The sequence below is a fragment of the Dendropsophus ebraccatus genome, chromosome 14 (genome assembly GCF_027789765.1).
Source record: "Dendropsophus ebraccatus isolate aDenEbr1 chromosome 14, aDenEbr1.pat, whole genome shotgun sequence".
In the NCBI taxonomy this organism is placed as follows: domain Eukaryota; kingdom Metazoa; phylum Chordata; class Amphibia; order Anura; family Hylidae; genus Dendropsophus; species Dendropsophus ebraccatus.
Window position 1 is genome coordinate 73808107 of NC_091467.1, and position 26472 is coordinate 73834578.

Here is a 26472-nt window from a genome sequence, read left to right on the forward strand (position 1 = left end):
TGCAAGTCGTAGGGTTTTATTTTAAATAACCTACACTCAAGTTAATGGCAATTCATGATAAAAATAGAAGATAGGAGGGAGGGGGAATGTCCAAAAAGAAAGGACTCTTCTGAACACTCAATTTCATATTGAAAAGAAAAAAAAATAAAACAAAAATGTAAAAGCATTCTAGGCAAAAGAGTCACAAATTTGTTTACAGGGCATCATCATCATCATCAAGCAACCTGCACAAAAAACAAAACACTCAATCTTTTGCAACTGATGTTACAGACATGAGGAAGTCCATAGTGTAAGTTTCTTTCAAGTATTTTTTTTTTCCTCTTCCCCAAACACACAATTCCTTGCAGGCAACCGATGATCAGTAAATAGTTAATAGTCGATGCCGTTAACCCCTCGGCTCCCGAATGACATTCGTAACACTAAAACTCGAATACCCCATAAAACAAAGAGACCGCGCTTCAGTCTGACTGCTTTTTTTTTTTTCTCCTCTTATAAAAAAAATTGACAACAAGTTTGGTCTTCATTGCACTTCTAAGAAGTTTTAACTCTTCACATTAAATAAATTCTGTGGTAAAATTTGCTGAAATGGAAAAAAAAATTTCAGATAATCCCTACAATTATACAACAGCTTAAAGTTTGTTTTTTCTTCTCTTCTTGTACAGATAAAAAGGATTAAATACTTGAACAGTACAATAGATAAAACTTGGGCAAAAAAAAAAAAAAAATTAAAATTCACATTTAAAAAAATATAAAGAAAAATAAAAAAAAATTCAGAAAAATTTCCTCCTTTCAGAATTCGACAGAAGAATCACATTTCCAGCGTCTCCAACGCGGGGGATGGATCGGCTTGAATATTTTTTCACGTTTACTGGGAAATAACGGGAAGTCAGGGCGACCCCCCTCAGCTGCCAGACGACAGGCCCCTCTCTCTCTTCAGTGTAACCAGGGTAAGGGGATATGATCAGATGAAAGGGAAAGGGTTAAGTTTATATTTTCTATTAAAATAGAAGTTATCGAAAAAAAAAATCTGAACTGTAAAAACACACAGGATATTTTTCTTAATTCTATAATACAGACTTTTTTGAAAAGCGGATTTTTTTTTTTTACGCCTGGTGAAAGCCTCCCATCTTAAAAACACATAAAAACTAAAAGGTCGGCACAATATCATATCCCGTTATTTGTTTTTGTACATATGTATATATACTCCTTGTCCATGGGACAATACTGAAGGCAGCACGGGGAGCGGATTATCCAATGAGCAGGCTTTAGCCTTTGTGGGTCACTTTTTATCCCCCTTAATCTGCTGCATATCCCCTTCCCATCTGAAAATAAAAAGTTGATAAAAGGTAAGGCTCACAGCTCGCAAGAAAATCCCTTTCCGAGGTGACATCCAGGCTTAAAATAATATTAAGAACAAAAATTATAAAACAAACATTGTCTCTCGCATTAAAATTCAAAGTCCTCATCCGCCATGTCAATCGCCCACGCAAACTTCTCCCGCTGAGTTTTGTTGTAGATTTTTTCAATGGGAATTCCAAATTTCTTACACCTGTCCGGGATTAAAGCAAAAAAAGTTATAATCACAAAGTGATAAAATAAAAGCCAAACTCGATCATGGGTTCTACAATGACATCACTCTGACCTCACACTTCTGACTCCCCTCAATCCCACCAAGCATTACTGACTGTATGGAATCTCACTCCTGACACCTGCTCAGATCCCAATACAGCCAGGGGGGAGATTCACTCCATTGATAGGACGACTCCAGCAAAAATCTTTCAAATCAACCGGTGCCAGAACGTTCTACAGATTTGTAAATTTACTTCTATTTAAAAAAAAAACAAAAAACTCAGTTTTCCAGCACTCAGCTGCTGTATGTCCTGCAGATAGTGGTGTATTCTCTCCAGTCTGACACAGTGCTCTCTGCTGCCACCTATGTCCATGTCAGGAACTGTCCAGAGCAGGAGAGGTTTTCTATGGGGATTTGCTACTGCTCTGGACAGTTCCTGACATGGACAGAGGTGGCAGCAGAGAGCACTGTGTCAGACTGGAGAGAATATACCACTTCCTGCAGGACATACAGCAGCTGATAAGTATTGGAAGACTGGAGATTTTTTATAGAAGTAAATAAAAAATCTGAATAATTTTCTGACACTAGTTGACTTGAAAGAATTTCACTGGAGTACCCCTTTAAGAATATGTGGAGCTAAAAAGTTGGGTCCCCAATCTGATTGCTTGGGATCTGGTTGCCAAGAAACCCCCCTGATCATTTGCATTAATGGTAAGACGCACTTGTCAAAGTCTTTGCAGACTACACACTCCATAGACTTCTATAGGCTCCTGCAGAGAGGAGACAGACAGGAAGAAGCTCTTGGCAGAGTGCTTCATTCTGATCAGAGCGAATCTGAAAAGATTTTTTTTTCTTTTTAAATAGGCGACAATACTAATCAGCTTAGACTTACTCTAAGACAGTCACTAATGTATAGAATTACATCCATGTCTTACCAGGCTACAGAGATTCTTGGGTCCAAGTAATTGAGTTTGGAGGTTCCTAGGGCGATCTGTTTGTTCTCTTCCCTGTCTGTTGCTTGAACCTCCAACTTCATCAGCTGCTCCTCTATCCTTTGCACGGCTTTCTTTTTGCTTTCGACGAGTCTACATGGATGAAGGTGAAGAGTTAGCTCAAACGCACGTGGTACCAAACAGGTAACATATTGTATGTTGTGTTAGAACACAATACAGCGACTAGTAATGCCATCATACACGCCCTACAGTTTTTAAACACAAAAACACTTACTTTTTGGTCTTCTCGTCACGCTTAACCTTAGCGTCTGCTTTGGCGCTCTTTAGCTCGCGGCGGGCGTCTGCCAACTGATCTTTTTTGGCATCAATCTAAACAAATAAGTAGAAGTTAATAAATAGCCGAACAATAAATGACTGCCCTGAGCAGGAAATATCAGAACCATATCCGGGGGCTCATACCTTGGCCTGTAAGTTCATCATTGACTTTTCGAAGGTCTTGGGAGGAGCGCGCTGATGGTTACACAATATGGCCACAGCTCTGTTTGCACGATTATAAGACAGGATTTTGGCAGGAACGTTATCATCGGCTGCAAAATAGAAAGACGTTTATGAAAGAATAGGTGCAAGGACACATGTGCTATACGATACTGTACGATAGCGGTAAAGCTGTGCTCCACACTCTACTCTCTATGATGGGAGATGTACAATGAGGGGCTGCGGCCTCTAACAATCCGAAGTATGAAATCCACCGATCACCATGTAGCCAAAGCTTCAGTAAACTTCACCAGCATAACATACATTTGGGCAGATGGATATGCATGGATCTTATGCAACTGAGCCAGGGATGGGAGAATCTGTCGTCAAAACTACAATTCCCATAATGCTAGGATATCAAAAGCTTTGGCTGTCCAGGCATGATGGGAATTGTAGTTTTTGCAACAGCTGGAGGACCGCAGATGCCCCCCTCCCTGAACTAAGGCAGTAATGACAGTAGGTGGTACAAGTCTGACAATGAAGCTAGTAAGTGGTAACTTAAAGCACATCGCTTTAAAAGAAATTTACATCAATACACAGACGCCGGAGTCTTTCTGAACCGCAGCCTGATTCTGCACACGGCGCAGGTCTATTCTCGGGAATCAGCTGCAGTGCAAAAAAAAAGCCAGCGCCAGTCTAGTGATGTAAAAATCTTAACACGAATGATACATTGCTTTAAGGTAAACCATCTTGTCAACACGAATGTTTAACCTACTTGATAACCAAGCAGGTACATATGACAGATTGCTTCCCCACCCCAAGCCGACAACACTTAGTGTAGTTATTAAATGGTTAAAGTGTACCACATGTCTCATGACCTGTACATTGCAGAGTGGTGGGGTGAGAGTCCCTGCAGTTGGCAGCGGTGGATGTAGATGAAACCTTGACAGGCGCAGGCCGATAATAGATATAGGACAAAGTCCAAAGCAGGTACTACTACAAACACATTTGTCTCAAGGGACAATGCGTTTGGGTCCATTGTCCTTACAATACATGCAGGTTTGGCTACTATCCGATACACAAGAATGATGACGTCACTTACGGTTGGTGAGCTCTTTCAGCTGCTGCTGCAGGGTGATGGAGGCGTTGTACGTCCTGAACACTTTGGCCGTCAGTCCATCCATGAGATCTTGGAGATGCTTATTTAGAATACTCGTCTATTGTTGGGGGAAACAATACAAATATTTAATACAGTACGAGACCTGCACCCTTCACTTCTGCTACAGAACATCCCTGCCAGACGCTTACATTCAGCCTGTCAAACAAGTCGTCTTCTGGTTGTTTGTTCTCCATGAAAAGCTGCAGATTCTTGAAGACCTGATTGAAGAGAGACAAAACTATCAGCCACGAGACATCGGGATACGGCCATAAAGAAAGTCCAGCGGAGACTTTACTACAAAAAGTTTTGCAGAACGGAGTACATACCCTCTTCTCTACAGGCACCTTGTTGTAGTAACGGATGGAGTCTTTACCCAGGAAGTCAAACTCCACCACGTACTCCTGTCCGTCTATTTCTGGGTAAAGCTTTATGTGCTCCACTCTCAGAGAGCAGCAGCCTACAGTGTCGGCGGTCTCCCCTTCTTCCTTTTCGTTACCAGCTCTCAGAGCCAGCTGTAAATACAGAAAGGCATTATGGTTATACATCGGAAAATCACACGGACGACAGTCCCAACTTTTATTTCTAATACGGCCGCCACAATATGCTCAAAATACCCTAAAGCGGCATAAAAGTTTTTAAAGGGGTCATCAAGGATTACAAACACATGGCTGCTTTCTTTCAGGAACAGCGCTACCCTTGTCCTTAGTTTGGCTGTGGGATTTGCAGCTCAGATCCATTGAAATGAATAGGACAGAACTGTAATACCACACACAGCTTGGGGACAGTGGTGGAGCCATTTCTGTAAGAAAGTACTTCTACTGATATAAATATGCACAACATCCAATTGCTTATACATTTATTACATCTGGACTGCTCTGCGTTTATACTATTCTTATTGATACTATGTATTTTAATCTGGAAACTAGAAAATATTGTGGTAAAAAAAAAAAAGTAGCAGCTGTACTTTTTCTAATCCTGTGTAACCCATATAAAGGGAATGGGTCACCTAAATCTTCTTTTACCAATTAAAAAAACTTGTCTAATCTGTTTCTATACTGATTAATTTTTTTGTTTCACTTTTTGTACATTATGGGGGTGGCCATATTGCCTGGACAGTTCTTAACAGAACTTAGTGAGATGCTTTACAGCATGCCTCATGGACATAGACAACAATAGACAGACTGTCCCCTTGAGATGAATGACAAAATCCAAAAGGGCAAAAAGGAGATAATGTCCTCGCGCAGACCACAAGTACAATTTCTGGTTTTATTGGTACATAGATATCCACAGGTAACGCGTTTCAAGAGCCCTATGCTCTCTTTATCAACCCTCCAGGATGATCATCCTGGAGGTTTGATAGAGCATAGGGCTCTCGAAACGCGTTACCTGTGGATATCTATGTACCAATAAAACCAGAAATTGTACTTATGGTCTGCGCGAGGACATTATCTCCTTTTCGCCCTTTTGGATTTTGTCTATGATTACGCACACCTAGAGTCTGCGGGTGAGAGTCCTCAGCAGCGACCATTCTATCGGCTTCCTTGACACGCTGTATAGTAGTTGTGGCTTATCACAACTACACCAGGTGAGCCTAAACCTGTGTGTTTTGTTATTAGGCCCATTGCCACTTTTATGTATGGTGTCACGCTATGAGGCGCTCTGCCTTGTGTTTTTTCTGTTTACACGTTTACTTGAGATGAATGAGACATTACTGAGCGCGCTCTGTGACCTGTGAAGAGGTCATTCCACAGGGAGCTGCTATTGTCTCCTCTATCTACTGGTGTCACATGACGCTGCAATGCTGTACAGATCACTTTACTGCAGCCTCCTCTTATCACCACAAACACAACAGGAAGTCTCAGCTCAGTTTTATCCCCAGTGGTGAGAATGAAAACTGCAAGTTTTCCCAATTTTAGACCATAGAAAATGGAAAATTAAAGAAAATAAGTCACCAAAAAATTCTTATGTTCAACATAAAAACATTTATACAATAAGTCGTTTTCTGATAACACTGTCCCTTTAATGTCTACAGCTAAGAAGTCTTATAGAAAACGATCTGTGTATAACAAGCTGGGAACCCTATTGCTGAGCACGTCTCCTAGACTGCGCACGCCCTCGCTCTCACCTTGTCTATAAAGTACAGTGCTACAGATCTCTGCCGGGCTTTCATCTCCTTGGATTTCCAGTCTTCCCTGTATGTGTTACGAATCTTGTCGACCGTTTTCTTTAGCCTTCGGGCCGTCTCGTATTTCTGCCAATCTTTCTCTCCCTGATCAAAAGGTAAAAAGACAGCAGGTTAGAAGAGGAAAAAGATGGTTTTTACCCCCCACCCCCCCCAAAAAAAAGTATCTTTCCAGTTCTCTCTCACACACTACGAAGATTACATTGGTGTTAGTTCTCTTAAAGGGGTACTCCTGGCAACTTTCAGAAAAAGTTATATAGATTTGCAGTTTACTACCATTTTTAAATCTCCAGTTTTTCAGTACTTATCAGCTGCTTTATGTCCTGCAGAAGTGGCTTATTCTCTCAAGTCTGACAGTGCTCTCTGCTGCCCCCTCTGTCTATGTCAGCAGCAAATCCCCAAAGAAAACCTTTCCTGCTCTGGACAGTTCATGCCATGGACAGAGGTGGCAGCAGAGAGCACTGTGTCAGACCAGAGAGAATAGACCACTTCCTGCAGGACATACAGCAGCTAAAAGGTACTGGAAGACATGAGTATTTAAAAAAAATTACAAATCTATAAAACAGACATATTTGAAAGGGGGGGGGGGGGGGGGGAAGAGAAGAAAAAAAAAGCGCCAGAGTACCCCTTTATGGACTAAATTAAAGCAAATAAACTAAATGAGCACAATAAGATTTAGCTGGGGGAATAAATACGAAAAAACTTCTATAGTCTATACACCAGACTGTTACCTTAATGCGGGAACTGGGGTTCAGCATGATATATTTTATGGATCCCTGAATGTTCTCCGTCCAGGACACTAACCAGGTGACCTTATTGTCATGTCGAACCTCTTTCCACTTGTGACCAGGAGGAGCTGTGGGAATCTTGGAATTTCTGTACAGATAGAAGAAACGTTCTTGAGACGCTAAACCAAATGGTGCTTTTAAAGTGTCCCTGACTAAGTGAACCTCAAGCATGCTCCGGTTAATCCAAACCCGGATTATTGGTGGCTTAAGTTGGATGCAGCCCTCGGCAGTGCTGGTGGATACAGCCGATGGCTATATCCCTATTTTCCAGGCAGACTTGGGGCTGCATCCAAGTTCTTCGACCACTGGTAACCTGGTTTGCTCATCTACAGTCAAAACTTTTTGATCACTTAGGGTCTGGTTGTCTAGAAGAAGAGCGAGGCCAAGTACTTCACTCCCCTGCCTCAATACAGCAGACAAGCTACATTGTAAGTCTATGGAGCTGGCCTCCTCCCAGCGTGCTGCTTCTCTCATGTCACTGCTCAAGTGCTGAGCTGTGCACTTCTAAATAGTACCAAAGTTATTTATCCATTTAAGGGGAACACCGTAACATAGTACAAGGTCCGACTCGGGATGCTCCAGTCTACATGATGAACAATGCTGGATCTAAGGCTGCCATCTTGTCTCCCCAGCACTCGAGTCCTCCACTACATACTTGCTGCAGTTGATGATGATGTCCTCCGGCATAATCCTCCTCTTTAGTTTGCCCATTTTCGGATGGTTTCCTCTCCCTCTGAACAGGCCAGGGGGCTCTATCCTGAAGTTGGCGATCCTCTCTTTATGGTTGTCCATAATACAATAACCGTATTCTGTAACCAGACGCTCATTTTCCTCTTTGATTTTCTGCAGATAAAAAAATAAATTTAAAGACAATGAAAAATCCTAAAGTCACCACAGTCCCATCTCAGGTCTCAGTGGAGTGTTGCAGTGGAGTCTGGATGGTTCAGGGGCAAGGTGATAATACAACTAAGAGACCAAGTCTGCTCTAAAAAGGGGTTATCCAGGATAAGAACACACATCTGTCTTGCAAAAAACAGTGCCACCCCTGTGCTCAGGTTGTTTCCTCCACTCACTTCAAAAGAACTGAGCCGCAAAACCTAACACCCAAATTGGAGAGGCACTTTTTCTGGAAGAAAGTGGCCATTTTTAAACTGGGGGGTGGGGGGACCCCTTTAAGATGTTATGGTGTTAAAAAGGGTTATTCAGGCTTAGATCATCATGGTTGGTTTTTTGCAGAAACAGCACCTCTCCTGTCCTCAGGTTGAGTGTGGTATTGCAGCTCATTTCCATTGAAGTGAATGTAGATGAATTGTAATACCACAGAAAACCTGGGGGCAGTGATGGCACAGCTTTTTCTAATATTAGTTTTATTTAAACGATTTGCATTGGTTGAATAGATAAAAACCTTGTGCATTGCCCATGGACAGGGATAATTAGCAGACCATTGGGCCACTATGCCCCCTGTGGCTCCTGGGTGGAGGAGAAACGAGTGCAGTGAGCACTTCAATCACTATGGGGCTTCTGAACATTACTAAGCGTGGCGTTTGGTGTTGTTTAGAAGCCCTATAGAGAATGAATACAGCATTGGCCAGTCTGTTTATTGTATAACAATATTGCTGGGTTCTTGTGGTTACCCCCCCTCTAAAATTATTGACAGGATAGGCGACACCAACAGATCATGTTTCAAAATTAAAAACCCCTAATTATCCAGGATTAGAAACAAGCGCCACTCCCGGTGTGCTGCATTACCACTCTGCTCCATCTGAGACTGAGCTGCAATACCACACACAAACTGACAGCAATTGTGGCACTGTTCCTAGAAGAAAGCCACCTTGCCTTCCTAATACTGGATAACCCCCTTTAAACCGGTCATTCCTAATACCTGCTTCTCCTCCTTGGTCATCTGTTTCCTGGCCTCGGACTGGGCTTTGAAGTACTGGCTCATCTCATTGAAGTCACACTTGTTTAGGTTGGTGATCAGGTTTCGCTCATCTGAAGTCATTTCCTAAGAGAGGTCGGGTTGTGAGAATTAAGAGCCGGGATGCATAAACAGCAAGAGGAAAAAGAACCCGGACAGGCAAGACAATAGTACGGCAAGACAATACCTTCTTCCAGTCTTTAAAGAAGTTTTTCCTGAAGATGTCCTTTGTAGTGTACTCATGATCCAACATTTTAGCAAAGAAAGTGGCTACTTCCTCAGCTTTGGGACTGAGCTTCATGTGTTTACCTGCAGCCAATAAAACAGATGCGATCTGAGAACAAAGCTTGAAAGAGGAAGAGAAGGTGTCTAACGTGCATCTTCACCAAGAACCCCATTGTTACGGTTACAATTCTTTAAAGGGAATGGGTCATCAGAAAATGACTAATTGTATGAATGTTTTTAAGTGAAACTGATCTTTTAAGAGGGGAGGAGGGAGGGGGTGACTTTTTGCAAAAAAAATAGCTGTGCCTTTAATTCTGGAAAACCTCTTTAAGGGTACAAACACACACCGTATACGCAGCAGATTTGATGCTGTGTTCAGTTATTTAGATCTAATCTGCTGCGTATCGCAGCAGTAAATACGCTGCGTATACGGTGTGTGTGTGTGTGTGTTTATACCCTAAGAATGCAAGCCCAGTGTGATATTCGACAATCTGAGATAATCGCAGATTGTGTCCAATGGTTTCATCCTTCTATACTGATGGTTGCAGCTGGGTGAACCTCAATGTTTTCCCAGACTCCTTGGGGCTGCATCCAACAGGTGTCAAACTCTCAGCCCTCCTGCAGTTGCAAAACTGCAATTTCCATCAGGCATGGAGAGCCAAAGCTAAAGCTATCCAGCCATGATGGGAATAGTAGTTTGGCAACCGTTTTGCCTTCCAAAGAACTATGGATTGATTCATCATGTAAAACACTGAGCACTGTGTCACACTGGAGAGACTACACCACTTCATGCATGACATACAGCAGCTGATAAGTACTGGAGACTTTCACAGAAGTAAACAACAAATTTATATAACTTTCTGACACCATTTGATTTGAAAAAAATGTTTTGCCGGAGTTCCTCTGCAAATAGCGCTTGTTTCCCGAGGTGAGGACTTGAATAATAGCTAGTCTTTGCCAGTACACATTGGTGATTCATTGAATATAACTTTGTCCACACTTTAATTACATCTATTTACGTCTCCTATGGCCGGCCATGTTTTCCTCCTTATTAGCCAGGTCTGTAAGTAGAGATAAGCAAAGTTACAGGATGAAAAGCAAATTGCTTATTGATAGTTAGCTCAGCAATCTGTTTAGCAGCCGGCTGCCTCTGAAGTCCATGCTGCTCCACCTCAGGTGCCTGGAAAAGACCTGGCTAACAAGGAGGAAAACATGTCCGCCCATAAGAGACTTATATAGATTTGTCATTTACTTCTGTGTAAATCTCCAGTCTTCCAGTACTTATCAGCTCCTGTATGTCCTGCATGAAGTGGTATATTCTCTCCAGTGTGACACAGTGCTCTCTGCTGCCACCTCTGTCCGTGTCAGGAACTGTCCAGAGCAGGAGGGGTGTTCTATTAGGATTTGCTGCTGCTCTGGACAGTTCCTGACACGGACAGAGGTGGCAGCAGAGAGCACTGTGTCACACTGGAGAGAATATACCACTTACTGCAGGACATACAGCAGCTGATAAGTACTGGAAGACTGGCTTTCTGATGCCAGTTTGAGTAGGCTTTAAACATTGTTGAATGTCATGTAATGGATATGGGGGGGACAAGTGGATATAGAAAGATGTAGGACAATTACCATCATAATAAAACTTCACATTTTCAGGGAGAGGCTCATAGGGCGGCGCAAATACAGGGCCTTTGTGTTCCAGGAATTTCCACTTGACACCATCAGCGTGGCGCTCTTCTTCCCACCTAAGAGTTAAAGAAAAAACAAAAAAAACACATTACATAAAGAACCAGAACAGAAGAGCAGGCGAGTGTGTAAGAAATTCAGAAGATGGGCTTACCATTTCCATTTCTCTTCCTCCTCCTTCTTCACCTTTCTCTTCTTGCCTTCTCCCTCTGGACCTTTTACCTTGCCCTTTGTTTTCTTAGGTTTGACATCCTAGAAAGAAAATCAAGATAAACTAAGCTGCGGTTCACCTTAAAGGGGGTTAGCTAGGATTATAAACACAGATGCTTTATTCCAAAAACAGCGCCCCCTTTTCTTCAGGTTGTGTGTGGTATTACAGCTCAACTCCTTTCACTTTAATGAAACTGAGCTGCAGTACCACACACAAACCAATGGCATGAATGGCTGAGTATCTGGAAGAAAAGTTGGTTTATCTAGGTTTATCTAGTCTTGGATAACCCCTTTAAAAACAAACCTGTCACCATCCCTGTCTGGGTTTGGTAAATACATGCAATGCCCATTACAGAGACCAGGTTTATAGGTCAGTAGGTTTACACTGTCGGATTTAAGTGTAGCATAAACTAGTGACAGAAGCTAAACAGAATGATTGATCGCTTACATTGTTCTGTGCAACTGACCCAGAGATCTCCTGAATAACATGGACAATAAGTAGTCCTCTCTATTATGTGCATGAGCCCAGTAGTCCTGGATATTCATGAGCAGCAGAAAACTCTGCCCACCAGCTGCTGTTGGCTATTATCTATCCATGAATAGCCTGTGTATAGGCAGAAACGGTCAATCAGCAGCTGGAGGGCAGGGGGAAAGGGTGCGGCAAGAGTCCTTTTCTCCTGCATATTAGGAGAACGGCTGAACAGAATGAAGTAATACACAGATCTGTTCAGCATTTCCATCACTAGTTTATGCTGCTATAAAAATGAGGGCAGCATAAACCTATAGACAGATTCCCTTTAAACAGTTCTGGATCACCAATTCTTATAACTGAGTGACTCAATAACCAAGTGGGTGTAACGAATTAGGATGTGACTCTACCGTGTCCAATCAGGGCTGTATCAGACAGTGTAGGGACACGCCCCCAATTAACGCCCACTTGGCTATTGAGTCAAGCATTTCTAGTAAGAGGATTGGCACATAGCACAGCCATATAATGGGTGATGCAGGATCGTTGTTATTTCATAGGAAAGTAGTATGGAGTAGTAGGGTATCCAGGTTACTTACCTCTTCCTCTTGTTTTCGTTTTTTAGCTTTTTTAACATCTTCAGTTTTTATTTTTTTGGGCTTGTAGTCAGAGCTGAAAAATGGAGACGAACAGTTTAGAGAACGAACAATAACTAAAACTACAGAAGAAGTTACGAGCACGCGTCCCTGGTCCCCACATACTCTTCATCATCACGGGATCTCTTCAGCGCCTTATGCTCCTTGGGTGACAAAGTGTAGCTCTCATCTTCTGGCTCGTCCTTAATATGGGGAGGACTGGTGAAGAAAGAAGGGCGAATAATGAAAGGTGAACTTATACCTATATATGACCTGGCAAATCTTAAAGCACAGGTGTCAAACCCGCGGCCCTCCAGTTCTAGCAAAACTACATTTCAAATCAACTGGTTTTAAAAAGTTACAGATTTGTAATTTACTTCTAATATAATGATGAAATACCAAAATCAAATTGGTCCTTCTGTGTATGTAATATAGATCAATGTTTGATGCCAGGAAAAAAAACAAAAAAAAACAAACAAAAAAAAAAACAAACACACACTAAAGAGAACCACAGCACCACCTAGTGGTCACAGTTGTATATGCCAATCACACTGGGTAGGGAATGTCATGACAAAGTATACTAAGGAACAAACACACCATTGTTAGATATAGTGGGTGTCTATGTCAGTGCCCCAGTAATTTGAAGGCCCAGGAGCTCTCACTAATATACTTAGCATTTCCTTCATTGCCATCTTAAAGATCTGCTTGTGGTTAGTGAATAAAACATTTTTCACAACATCCAGAGTCTAAAAAGCTGAGAGGGGCTACACTGGGATTATCACAAAAACCTCTTTCCAGTGTATCCGTGTTCTCAGTGTCTTTCTATCCTGATATTGGTTTAAGAAATCCCTTGTGTGAACCCGGCCGTATACGTCTGCCATGTCTACCAGCACCGGCCATACAGAAAGACGTGGCCATTCCCTCCAGTTTTAAGTCCGTAAACCCCACCACTGTTCCATTGTTCGCTATACCCTTACCTGGAGAAGCCATTTTCTTTTTTCCCTTTGACACCATCACCGGAAGATTTTAGCTGCAAGACAAGACACATTGAGGTTTTAACTTCAACCAGGCACAGCAATGAAAGCTTCAGTGATAGATCATGAACTGGGTGGTTAAAGTGGGTTATCCAGGAATATAGAAAGTGGGGAAAAAAAAATACTTTCTTGCAAAAACAGCACCAACCTTATCCTCAGGTTGTGTGTGGTATTACAATTCAGCAGAACTGAGCTGCAGTACCCCCCCAATAACCAACCTGAGGATAAGAGAAGAAAGCAGACATATTTTTCTAATCCAGGATAACTTGGCCTTTATCTGCTAACATAACCCACACACACACCTTCTCCTCCTTCCTCTTCTCTTTATCCTTGTCCCGATGTTTCTCTCGATGTTTCTCGCCATCTTTACGCTTCTCTCCATCTTTTTCCCGATGCTCTTTGTGCTTCTCGCCGTCCTTTTCTCGATGTTTTTCCCCATCTTTCTCCCGATGCTTCTCTCCATCCTTCTCTCGGTGTTTCTCTCCATCCTTCTCCCGGTGCTTCTCTCCATCCTTCTCCCGGTGCTTCTCTCCATCCTTCTCCCGGTGCTTCTCTCCATCCTTCTCCCGGTGCTTCTCTCCATCCTTCTCTCGGTGTTTCTCTCCATCCTTCTCCCGATGCTTCTCTCCATCCTTCTCTCGGTGCTTCTCTCCATCTTTGTGTTTGTCCTTGTGTTTCTTTTCGGAAGGATCTTTGTGTTCACTGGGGACAAAAAGGGGAGGAGGAACACCCATAAATATCTATCTGTATATTGTAGATTAGGCTGGTTAATAAGTTTCGACGTGTTCCATATGTTAAAGGTGTACTCTGGGTAAAACATTTTTTTAGAAGGCTATAAAGATTTTTATTACATATTTAAATATCTCCAGTCCTTAGCTGCTGTATGCCCTGCAGGAAGTGGTGTATGCTCTCCAGTCTGACAGTGCTCTTTCTTGCCACCTCTGTCTATGTCAGGAACAGTTTTCTATGGGGATTTGGTGCTGCTCTGTACAGTTCTTGACATGAGGTGGCAGCAGAGAGCACTGTGTCAGACTGGAGAAATTACACCCCTTCCTGCAGAAGTACTGGAGAACTGGAAAAAGTCTTTGAGCAACTTTTATATGTCTAATCCAGAGAAAGTTACAGTTGGTGTCTCGGTGTTGACAACTCCAATAGTTACTAGTAGCAGCAAGTTATAAGTATGAGAGATAGTGGAAGACATCTAGGGCTGTTGAGCATCTTCTGACCTGTTGTTGTGCTTGGACTTTTCGCGATCTTTGTCCTTCTTGTGTTCTTTGTGACGATGTTCCTTGTCTTTCTTATGTTTATGAGAATCTGAAAGAAGAACAGGAAACTATAAGACTGCAGCCTTCAGGGCAGGGGAGAGCTGAAGTTTTGCAACAGCTAGAGGGCAACAGATGCACAAAAGCAGCTAAAATATAAGCTACACGTAGAAAAAAAAATTATATATATATCATATAGTGCATATGCAATACAAACATACATGTTCCGTGTTGATTCAGTGACATCCATAGAGAAGACAAGACACTTCCCCATGACACTCACTATTTATGGCCATGACCTGCTGTCTGTATATATCCGCAGAGAACACCAGTTTACATAGTAGTGTCATGTAACAGGAGCGGCCCAAGACGTCAGGGTAAACCCCTTATGGGCATACATTTCTACAGTCCTGAGGGTTCAGCGACTGGGGATTTTTGCTGGTTTAGCATTCCTTACAATCTCTCACTGTATAGCAAAGTAAACTAAACACTAAAAAATATAACCGACAAAAGCAACGGACTTGATGCATTCTGGGGAACGTCAGACTATGCAGGAGAGGAGGAGGAGATGGACAGAATTAGTGGATGGTGTAAAAGGTGTTTACGGTGGAAGTCGGGCAGCTGGTGGTGTATCCTGTGTACACACTTACAATAAAGTCTAACGTGAGACAAAGTCCGTAAAAAAATATATACACCCCCCTCCACCACTAAGCCCAGATTTTAAAAGGATGCAACACACTCGCTTCTAAATTTTTTCTTGTATAGGTGATATATATTACACACACACACACACACACACACATATACACACACTATAAACACTTTTCTTGTACAGAAATTTAGAGGTGAGCATGTAGATTTCTAGCGTTTGGACATTATTGCAGGGTTTTATTCTGATCACCAGGAAGGAATCCCCCCTTTACCACTATGGGGTACCTGACATGGCAGCGACAGCTCTGATCATGTGGGGTCTTAAGGACGGCCAAATTCTCTCTTTTTATAAGTAAGATTGTGATGTGGATCCGCGTACTAGAAGCAATAGTAAAGTGATGCTGGAGAAGGGTCAAGCTAAGAGCAGCATATAAAATATTAGGTGCTCCGCACTGTTGTAAGATTTAAAACAGTGTTTCGGTCCACATGACTTTCATCAGACTCCTGAGATTGAACTAAGATGTTGTGGTGCTAAGTGCTGGTAATACAGCTTGTGGGGACGGCCTCAATGCTGGGAGGTCTCTGTAGTGGCACAGACTGATAGGTCACGGTATCTGTAGGAGAAGTGTGGCGGCTGTCAGTGTGATGGCGGCAGGAGCCGTGCCTGGACTGGCAGACGCTGTGTACAGCTCTGTCCATACATATAATTGCCTTCTATCATAGCTATTTCTTAATACACCAAGAGCCCCCCCACTAAATGCAGAGGGGTCACACTGCCTATAACACTATCACTATGCCAGAAAATTCCAGATTGTGGTCACAACCAGATAATGCGAATATCAATACAGCATAATCCATCTTATGGCTGCAAACCATATACAAATATTTTAATTATATATATTAGGATATAGAGCCACCTAAATGTCCTGTTTGTAACGCCATAAAGATCCTATTCAGATCTCAATCCAACTCAGTGTTTAGGATATACTGTAAGTCAACACCCATCATGCCTGGACAGCCAAAGCTTTAGCTCTCCAGGCATGATGGGCGTTGTAGTTATGTAACAGCTGGAGGGCCTGAGTTTGACACCTATGCCTTAGGGCCCTATTCCACAGCACGATTATCGTTCAGATTATCGTTAAGTTGTTCGAATCTCAGCGATAATCGCTCTTTTCAATAGCAGGTAACGATTAACGACCGAACAAGAAATTGTTGATCATTCAATAAGACCTGGACCTATTTTTTGTTGCTCGTTCGCATTGAATAAGATGTCATTCGGTAGTTCGCAGTAGTAACGAACGCAATAGCGACAAGACGACTGCAAGAACGATCATAAGTAACGATTATCGTTCCTTGCAAATGGGTGAACGATTTCAGGTCTTTCGCAATAGCGGTCGTTGGGATTGTTTATCGTTAATGATTATGCAAACGATAATAGTCCCGTGGAATAGGGCCCATAGACTCCGCTCCATCATAGCAGGCAACACAACACAGAAGCTTCACAATCACTAAGGGGTTAAGTATTGAACATGTTAGTTTGTCTACAATGGAAGTTTCTGGATGGCTCCTGCCCCCTCCCCAATATCCGGCACCCAGGAGGGATTACAAACATGGCTTATACCCAGACAGACGTACCCAGACAAACGTCTCTTATCGTGTGCAATTTGCTACTGTACGATTTTCAAAGGCTTATGGGACGGTGGGAGAATCCACAGAGGGCATTATGTGTATCAATCGGGAGAGCGGGAGACGTCTGCTTCCATGTGATAGATTCTCCTGGAGGATGAACTACACGTAAGGCACACACGGCTCAGTAACGTGGGCTTACACAGACGTATAACGGAGTCAGTGCGTGTACATAAGGATGCTCCATAGAGCATAAATCATTATTGGTAGCAATGGCGAATCCCCCTGCTGACCCCCAAATCAGGTGCGCTAACTGGTAGTCTTAGGCCCCTTCACATGTCAGGAAAATCCTGACCCAACCCTTTAGGATTTCCCTGACAGATGTCTGTGCCAGAAGAGGGCAGAAATGATAGAACTGGTCCTGTAATTGCCCAGAATTCCAGCATGGATTCCCCATAGAACTCTATGACGAGGCATGCAGAAGTCAGGCATGGATCTTCCATGGAACCCTATGAGGGGGCATGCAGAATTCTGGACAGGAAGTGCTTTCAGGTGCCAATGCCGGCCCTTTAACTGTATGTGCTCTGTGGTGCTGTGTTTGACAGAGCCAGGAGCCACTCTCCAGGCCAGAGACAGCATTATACCCCAGCCCAGAAGAGACTGTCCCCCCCACCAGGTAACAATGGAGACCAGCCATGGTCTTTACACTCACATACCCGTCACTAGGTTAAGCCATGTTCACATCTAGCAGGAAAAGAAAAAAAAAAAAACACACACACACCACAACTGTAAAGGCCCTATTCCACCAACAGATCTGACGACAGATTATCTGCCAAAGGTTTGAAGCCAAACCCAGGAACAGACTATAATTAGAGAACAGGTCATAAAGGAAAGACTGGATTTCTCCTCTTTTCAAATCCACTCCTGGGTTTGGTTTCAAATCTTTGGCAGATAATCTGTCGTCAGATCTGTTGGTGGAATAGGGCCTTAATGCATTTGTCTGGTTAAATAAAAGAGCTGCAGCCAAGTGTTAGGTTTAAGTTCAGTTTTACTTTTTGGTGTTTTATTAGGTTTATCAGGTCAGGTGGTAAGGTTCTGTTGTTTTGGGCCTTGCCATCGTGCCAGCTATCACATTTTTTCAATAGAATCACATGTCATGACAGATGCCACAAGGAGGAAAAACGTAAAAAATAAAAGCAATCATGTATACTAATATAACACAATCAGGGAAAAAAACTGCATAAAGCACTTTATGCAGCAGTTCTTCCTGGAAAAGGGGGAAAGAGAGAGAAGTGTGAATGGCTACAATTAGAGATGAGCAAACCTGGAGCAGCTGGAGTCCACCCGAACCCGAACTTTCGGCATTTGATTAGCTGGGGCTGCTTAACTTGGATAAAGCTCTTAAGGTTGTCTGGAAAACATGGATACAGCCAATGACTATATCCATATTTCCCACATAGCCTTAGGGCTTTATCCAACTTCAGCAGACACCGCTAATCACATGCCGAACGATCGGGTTCGGATCGACTCCAGCTGCTCCAGGGTCGCTCATCTCTAGCTACAATGACATTCAAGGGAAGCATGAGCTGCGGATACCGCTTGAAGTTCTGCCTGTCCTACTCATTGACTAGGATGCCATGTGGAGGGTGCACGAGACCGCAGTACAGGCTCCCCTTGAAATTCTGTGTGAATGGGCCCTAATTCAGCATTCGCTCACTAATTGTTCAGGGTAATTCCATGTTCCCACCATTACACGACCCAATCACAAACCGTAAGCAAGTCCCAAGCTGCTAGATCAGTGCAGTTACTGAGCTATTGCACTGGCCGACTAATGGGCAACAGTACACACACCGTTAGTGATGTCCGTGCAGCCTTTAGTGTAAAATAAAGTATTCACTCCCCTTACAACTTTCCAGTCTGTCAATCTGCCTTCTGTTCCCAGTCTCTGCACTGACGGCCGCAGCCTTTCGCCTAATCACTGTCCGAGACAAACAGTGGCCAGTGACTGGTTTAGTGGCCGTGGTCTGTCAGTGCAGAGACCAGGGAAGTCCTCCGAAAACACCGGGGAACATGATAAGGTAAGTACTACAATCAGCAGCTATTACATGTAGTGATGCCCGCTCTGGACCCAGAGAAACGATCAGACAATGATAGCGTTATCGGCTGATCGCTCTCTATTATGCTGCTATAACACAAAGCGATAATTCGCTCAATCGTTTAACGATTTGGTTTTTATACCGATCAGTGTTTAAATGAATAAATTAGAAAAATCGTTAGAAAATCCGTAAGAAAAATCGCTATTGTGATCGTTTTTAAGATCGCATAAGCCCATCTTTCACATAGGGTGAATCTTTAAAAGACTGTTAACACAAAACGATCTGCAAATTTTCAGCGAATGACGATTTGAGAACTTATTGAAAGATCAAAATGAACCATTTCTCGCTCGTCGCTTGATCATTTGCCGTGTTTACACGGAACGATCACATTTACACGGAACGATCACTCAAATGTGATAGTTATTGCACAAGTTCGAGCCATAATTGTTCCGTGTAAACACAGCATAAACATGGAGTGATAATTGTCCAGATTTGGCTGGTTATCCCTCTGTGTAATAGGACCCTTAGCCTGGATAATTCCTTTAAGTGCACGGACTGACCCGTATCTATGTGGAGCCATCATGGCTATATACCACTCCAGGTTAGTGTACAATCCTATAAGGCTCCATCATCAGGCCGGTGTATACGCAGAGCCATTTTTTTTTTTTTCTTTCACATTAACTGGTGTCAGATTTGTAATTTACTTCTATTTAATAATCTCCAGTACTTATCAGCTGCTGTATGTCCTACAGGAAGTGGTGTATTCTCTCCAGTCTTACAATACTTATCAGCTGCTGTAAGTGAATTACCAATCTCTTCCACCAGCTTATTTAACCCTTTAAGGACATGGCCCATTTTCGTTTTTACGTTTTCGGTTTTTCCTCCTTGTGTTTAAAAGGTCATAGCACTTGCATTTTTCCACCTAGAAACCCACATGACCCCTTATTTTTTGCGTCACTAATTGTACTTTGCAATTACAGGCTGAATTTTTGCATAAAGTACACTGCGAAACCAGAAAAAAATTCAAAGTGTGGTGAAATTGAAAAAAAAAAAACGCATTTCTTTTATTTGGGGGAAATGTGTTTTTACGCCATTCGCCCTGGGGTAAAACTGACTTGTTATGCATGTTCCTCAAGTTGTTACGATTAAAACGATATATAACATGTATAACTTATATTGTATCTGATGGCCTGTAAAAAATTCAAACCGTTGTTAACCAATATACGTTCCTTAAAATCGCTCCATTCCCAGGCTTATAGCGCTTTTATCCTTTGGTCTATGGGGCTGTGCGAGGTGTCATTTTTTGCGCCATGATGTGATCTTTCTATCGGTACCTTGATTGCGCATATACGACTTTTTGATCGCTTTATATTACATTTTTTCTGGATTTGATGCGACCAAAAATGCGCAATTTTGCACTTTGGGATTTTTTTGCGCTGACGCCGTTTACCGTACGAGATCAGGAATGTGATTAATTAATAGTTCGGGCGATTACGCACGCGGCGATAGCAAACATGTTTATTTATTTATTTGTTTACTTTTATTTAAAACCTGGGAAAAGGGGGGTGATTCAGACTTTTATTAGGGGAGGGGGCTTTTTACTATTAACACTTTTTTTTTTTTTTACACATATACTAGAAGCCCCCCTGGGGGACTTCTAGTATATACACTTGGATCTCTCATTGAGATCTCTGCAGCATAGATATGCTGCAGAGATCCATGAGATCGGCACTCGTTTGCTTTCGGCTGCTGCAGCCGAAAACGAACGAGTGCCGAGCCGAGGACGGCGCCATCTTGGACGCGTCCCCGGCCGGCATCAGTAACGGAGATCGCTCCTCCGGGACAAGGTCCCGGAGGAGCGATCTCCCCCACTAGACCCCAGGGAAACGTTGCCTCCGATTAGCTAATTAGCGGGCACGGCGATCAGACCGTACCCGCTAATAGCAGCGGTCCCGGGCTACTCGCGGCCCCGCTTTGAAGTGCAAGTGAGGACATATGACGTACGCATACGTCCTATGTCCTTAAGAGGTTAAAAGAATATATATATTTGGTGAACAATCCCTTTAAATTTGTAAATTCAAGTTTTTCCATTAAATATCCACATAAAATAGAAAAAAAAATATAAATAAAAATCCTAAACTCTAAAAAGGAAGTTTGTTTAAGATACAAGGTTGTTTCCAGCCTCTGTAACAAGTTATATCAGTGCGTCCCAACTTCTGCAAAACTACAACTCCCATCATGCCCTGACAGCCAAAGGCAAAAGCTGTAGGCATGGGCTGTCAGGGCATGACGGGAGATGTAGTTTTGGGTACTCCAGGATCAGACAGAACCCCCATATGGCAGATTCCCAGCTATTCCCCCTAACCTGCTCCTCACATGAGGGATTATAATAGATCGACTTGTAATCCAGTACTTTGGCAGGCGGTGTATATACTATGTATATAGCTGCATCGGGCTGGAAGGAAATCAAGAGAAGCCGTGTGCCTGGGCACTGCCTCCACTACTACTCACAGAGGCCAATCTCTCACTTTATCTGTGTTCTCGCCAGACCTGAAGCCTACAGCTTAGATTTCTTCCTCATTGTAGGTCACGTGACATCGGATGACGCAGGTGTGAACAGCACCTTAAAGCCAGTGTGTAATATACTAATGATATAATTAGCAGCCTAGTATATATACAGACTCCCTGGCAGTGGTGACTACACCGTATCTACATACACATCATGCATCATCACTAACAGGGAGAGCTGGAGTCACATGTCCTCATCCGGGCCTCCATATACTGGTCACATGACTGAGCAGATGCTGGAAAAGCTGGGTGACAACTGCTATAGCAGATCTCCCACTATGTCCAGTTTTATACTGAAGCTGTTACTTACAGGAGAGATGCTGTCAGCTGTCACCCAGCTCGTCCTAACTCCTGAGAGGCAACTCAGCCCGACAGTCGCTGCTCAGTCACAGCTCTGACATTGTACAGACTATGGAAGCGACAGTCACCCAGCCGCTCCACATTACTGGAGCCCGTTCACTTATATAGCGGAATAGTCACTGCTGTAGCAGCCGCTATGTCAGGTGTCACCCAAGCAGGAAGGTAACCCAACATGGCCGCTACTATAAGAGTGACAGCTGAATAGACATTACCTTGCAGGAATTGAGGAAAGCTGAGTGACAACCAATATACTACAGCATCCACTACTCTGCCATACACCCTATATACTACAGCTCCTGCTACACAACCTATATTCTACAGCATCCGCTATACAACCTATGTACTATAGCCCCCACTACTCTGCCATACACCAAATATACTGCAGCCCCCACTACTCTGCCATACAAGCTATATACTACAGCCTCCACTACTCTGCTATACAACTTATATACTACAGCCCCCACTACACACCTATACACTACAGCAGCCACTACTCTGCCATACAAGCTATAAACTACAGCCCCGCTACTCTGCCATACAAGCTATATACTACAGCCTCCACTACTCTGCTATACAACTTATATACTACAGCCCCCACTATAGAACCTATATACTACAGCAGCCGCTACTCTGCCATGCACCATATATACTACAGCCCCCCTATACACATACTACAGCCCCCGCCATACAACCTATATACTACAGTCCCCGCTACTCTGCCATACAACCTATATACTACAGCCCCCGCTATACAACCTATATGATACAGCCCCCGCTACTCTGCCATACAAAATATATACTACAGCCCCCGCCATACAACCCATGTACTACAGCCCCCGCCATACAACCCATGTACTACAGCCCCCGCTACTCTTATACAACCCATGTACTACAGCCCCCGCTACTCTTACACAACCTATATACTACAGTCCCCGCTACTCTGCCATACAACCTATATACTACAGCCCCCGCCATACAACCCATGTACTACAGCCCCCGCTACTCTTACACAACCTATATACTACAGCCCCCGCCATACAACCCATGTACTACAGCCCCCGCTACTCTTACACAACCTATATACTACAGCCCCCGCCATACAACCCATGTACTACAGCCCCCGCTACTCTTACACAACCCATGTACTACAGCCCCCGCCATACAACCCATGTACTACAGCCCCCGCTACTCTTACACAACCTATATACTACAGCCCCCGCCATACAACCTATATACTTCACCCCCCCTTCCCTTTTACAACCTCCGGCAGGGAACAGACTCTCTGGAGTTTGGAAAAGCCCCCCCCCCCCCCCCCCTGCACATTGTATGAAAGGGAATAGCCGTCACCCAGTAGTCTATTCATTTTCATAAGATATAAAGCAGGAGAGCTGGTGTAGCAGCTGTACCTTGAAACCCAGCTTTCCCACACCTTGAAAGGCAATGCAGCCGACACAGCCATGTCACTATACATCCTTTCTGGAGACTAGGAAAGCTGGGTGACAGCATACAACACCACAACTATGGCAGCACAGCCCACTGTACAATAGGAGAGCTATCTTAATTGCCACCCAGCTTTCCCACACGCCAGAAAGGCAATATTGTCTACTGTAGCCACAGCTCATCCTATGGGAGTGACTGGTTGTTACCAAGCTTTCCCACAATCCTGAAAAAATAGCTGTTATAACTGCTGCTGCTTATAATATAACCTATAAGTGAATAGACTCCATTGTCTTTCAGGGATGTAGGAAAGCTGGGTGACAGATACAGCTCTCCTGTTATACATCGGTGACTGGTGGTCACCCAACTATTCTAATCATCAGGCTACATTGCCTTTCAGGAGTTTGTTAAAGTTGGGTGACAGATATAGTATATACTATGGAGGAGACTCGTCATCCGGCTTTCCCCAGACTCCTGAATAGCAAAGTAATCCCAGACAGCTGCAGCTCTCAGAATATACTGTCAGGGGTGCGGGAGAGCTGGCTGACATTACTGTATAGAGGGTTACACCTATGTATCCTGAAGAAAATGGCCTGCACTGGCTGTCAGGAGGCTGGGAGAGCTGGATGACATTACTATGGTCACAGCTCTGCTATACATCCTGCAGACCTGTCAGGGGCGCAGGAGAGCTGGATGACATCAGTATAGAGGTCACAGCTCTGATATATACTAAATACTATAGACCTGTCAAGGTGGTCACAGCTGTGCTATATAGCCACTATAGACCTGTCAGGGCCATGGGAGAGCTGGATGCCATCAATATAAGGGTCATAGCTCTGCTATATATATATACACACACTATAGACCTGCAGGATAGCCGGGTGACAGCACTACAGGGGTCACAGCTCTCCTATACATATATACACATACACACTTACTATAGACCTGTCAGGGCTGTGGGAGAGCCGGATGATATCACTATAAGGGTCACAGCTCTGACATACATATACACACACTATAGAGCTGTCAGGGCTGCGGGAGAGCCGGATGAGGGAGACATGGCAGCTGTACTGGTATGAGACCTCACACACAAGGACACGAATCTCTATACACAAATAGTGTGAGGGGGGATGCTGGGGGTGGTAGTCCGGGCTCTGTGAGGAGATGCTGGGGGTGGTAGTCCGGGCTCTGTGAGGTGTGAGGAGATGCTGGGGGTGGTAGTCCGGGCTCTGTGAGGTGTGAGGAGATGCTGGGGGTGGTAGTCCGGGCTCTGTGAGGTGTGAGGAGATGCTGGGGGTGGTAGTCCGGGCTCTGTGAGGTGTGAGGAGATGCTGGGGGTGGTAGTCCGGGCTCTGTGAGGTGTGAGGAGATGCTGGGGGTGGTAGTCCGGGCTCTGTGAGGTGTGAGGAGATGCTGGGGGTGGTAGTCCGGGCTCTGTGAGGTGTGAGGAGATGCTGGGGGTGGTAGTCCAGGCTCTGTGAGGTAAGAGGAGATGCTGGGGGTGGTAGTCCGGGCTCTGTGAGGTAAGAGGAGATGCTGGGGGTGGTAGTCCGGGCTCTGTGAGGTAAGAGGAGATGCTGGGGGTGGTAGTCCGGGCTCTGTGAGGTAAGAGGAGATGCTGGGGGTGGTAGTCCGGGCTCTGTGAGGTAAGAGGAGATGCTGGGGGTGGTAGTCCGGGCTCTGTGAGGTAAGAGGAGATGCTGGGGGTGGTAGTCCGGGCTCTGTGAGGTAAGAGGAGATGCTGGGGGTGGTAGTCCGGGCTCTGTGAGGTGTGAGGAGATGCTGGGGGTGGTAGTCCGGGCTCTGTGAGGTGTGAGGAGATGCTGGGGGTGGTAGTCCGGGCTCTGTGAGGTAAGAGGCGCAGCGCCATGTCAGCCCCGCAGCCCAGGCCCGAGCCGGCGCTCAGACACTGAAAAAGAAAATGGCGCAGAGACTAAGTCCCCACCGACTGATCACCGACTTTCACCCGGGAAAAACACCGGCAAAACGGGGTCTGAGGCGGCCGGGGAGGCGGGAAACGGGGAGGTGGGACCGGTGTGAAGCCGGTGGTGTCGTTCCCGGGGCCGTGCGGTACCGGATGGCGGAGATGTGACGGGCTGGAGGTGAACAAAGGAGCCGGTGAGCGAGGAGACGGGACTTAGTCTCTGGACGCCATGTCTGCCCTTCTAGAGGAGGAAGGAGAGAGGAGGAGGAGGAGGGACAGGGGTAACCGGGGCCACACACCGGGGAGCACCCCAACACCGGGGAGCACCCCCCACACACACCGGGGAGCACCCCCCCACACACACCGGGGAGCACCCCAACACCGGGGACTCACCCCCCCACACACACCGGGAACTCACCCCCCACACACACCGGGAACTCACCCCCCCACACACACCGGGGACTCACCCCCCCGCACCCCGGTACTCACCGTTTGCCCGGAAATTCGCGTCAATCTGGGGGGAAAAAAGGGAGAAGAGAAGATGAGGGGTGAGATGAGCAGAGGCCTCCGGGGGGCGCTGTGTACCCCAATAGGGTGACTATAGACCCCCCGCCAGGGGGCGCACGGTGGGAGCCCGGGACACGTAAGTTCCCAAGCTGGAGGGGAGCGGGGTGACCCGGGGGAGGAGGGGGCCGCCATGTGCTTACCTGGGAGTCGTTCTGGCTGTTATCCCCACTCATGGTCACCAAGTACACGAGTGGGCACGGAATGAATGGGGGGGATGCGGCTGCTGGCGGTAGTAGTGGTAGCGGGGCTCGGGCTGCCGGGCGGTGGGCGCTGTATTGTCAGGCTGCAGCAGGGAGAGGAGCCGGGCACGGCCAGCACAGGCAACAGCCGAATGAGAGTGGGCAGAGACGATTGTGTAACAACTAAGTCCCGATTTGGCTGCACTGCGCAGGCGCGGAGAATTTAAAAGGACAGGGAAGGAGTGAAGGAGCTAGCAGGCCACGCCTCTTCCGCGCGCAGGCTCCTCCCTCCCGGCCCCGTTGACGTCACCGCCTGTTACTCTAGTGACCGCGTCCTGGCAGGACCGGCTGATGGACTTTGCTCTGTGATTACTGGGAGAGACGTCCTGATGCCGTGACAGGGGGGGCTGCTGCAAAACCACAACTCCCATCATGCACTGCCCTAGTGCAAAACCACAACTCCCATCATGCACTGCTCAGTGCAAAACCACAACTCCCATCATGC

The 26472-nt window shown here is 45.0% G+C and overlaps 1 protein-coding gene across 1 annotated transcript; it reads right to left on the reverse strand.

Annotated features, from left to right (window-relative positions):
• On the reverse strand, positions 1 to 26142 carry TOP1 (DNA topoisomerase I). The gene is made up of 21 exons (XM_069951999.1): positions 25929 to 26142; positions 25711 to 25735; positions 14524 to 14611; positions 13600 to 13999; positions 13241 to 13293; positions 12390 to 12482; positions 12228 to 12300; positions 11107 to 11204; positions 10896 to 11011; positions 9232 to 9353; positions 9009 to 9131; positions 7782 to 7969; positions 7070 to 7214; positions 6282 to 6425; positions 4483 to 4668; positions 4306 to 4374; positions 4100 to 4214; positions 2983 to 3110; positions 2798 to 2892; positions 2506 to 2655; positions 1 to 1549 (listed from the first exon to the last, which is right to left on the reverse strand). The coding sequence occupies exons 1-21, from the start codon at positions 25959 to 25961 to the stop codon at positions 1447 to 1449; spliced, it is 2547 nt and encodes an 848-aa protein (XP_069808100.1). The 5' UTR covers positions 25962 to 26142; the 3' UTR covers positions 1 to 1446.
• Positions 26143 to 26472: the final 330 nt, after the last annotated feature.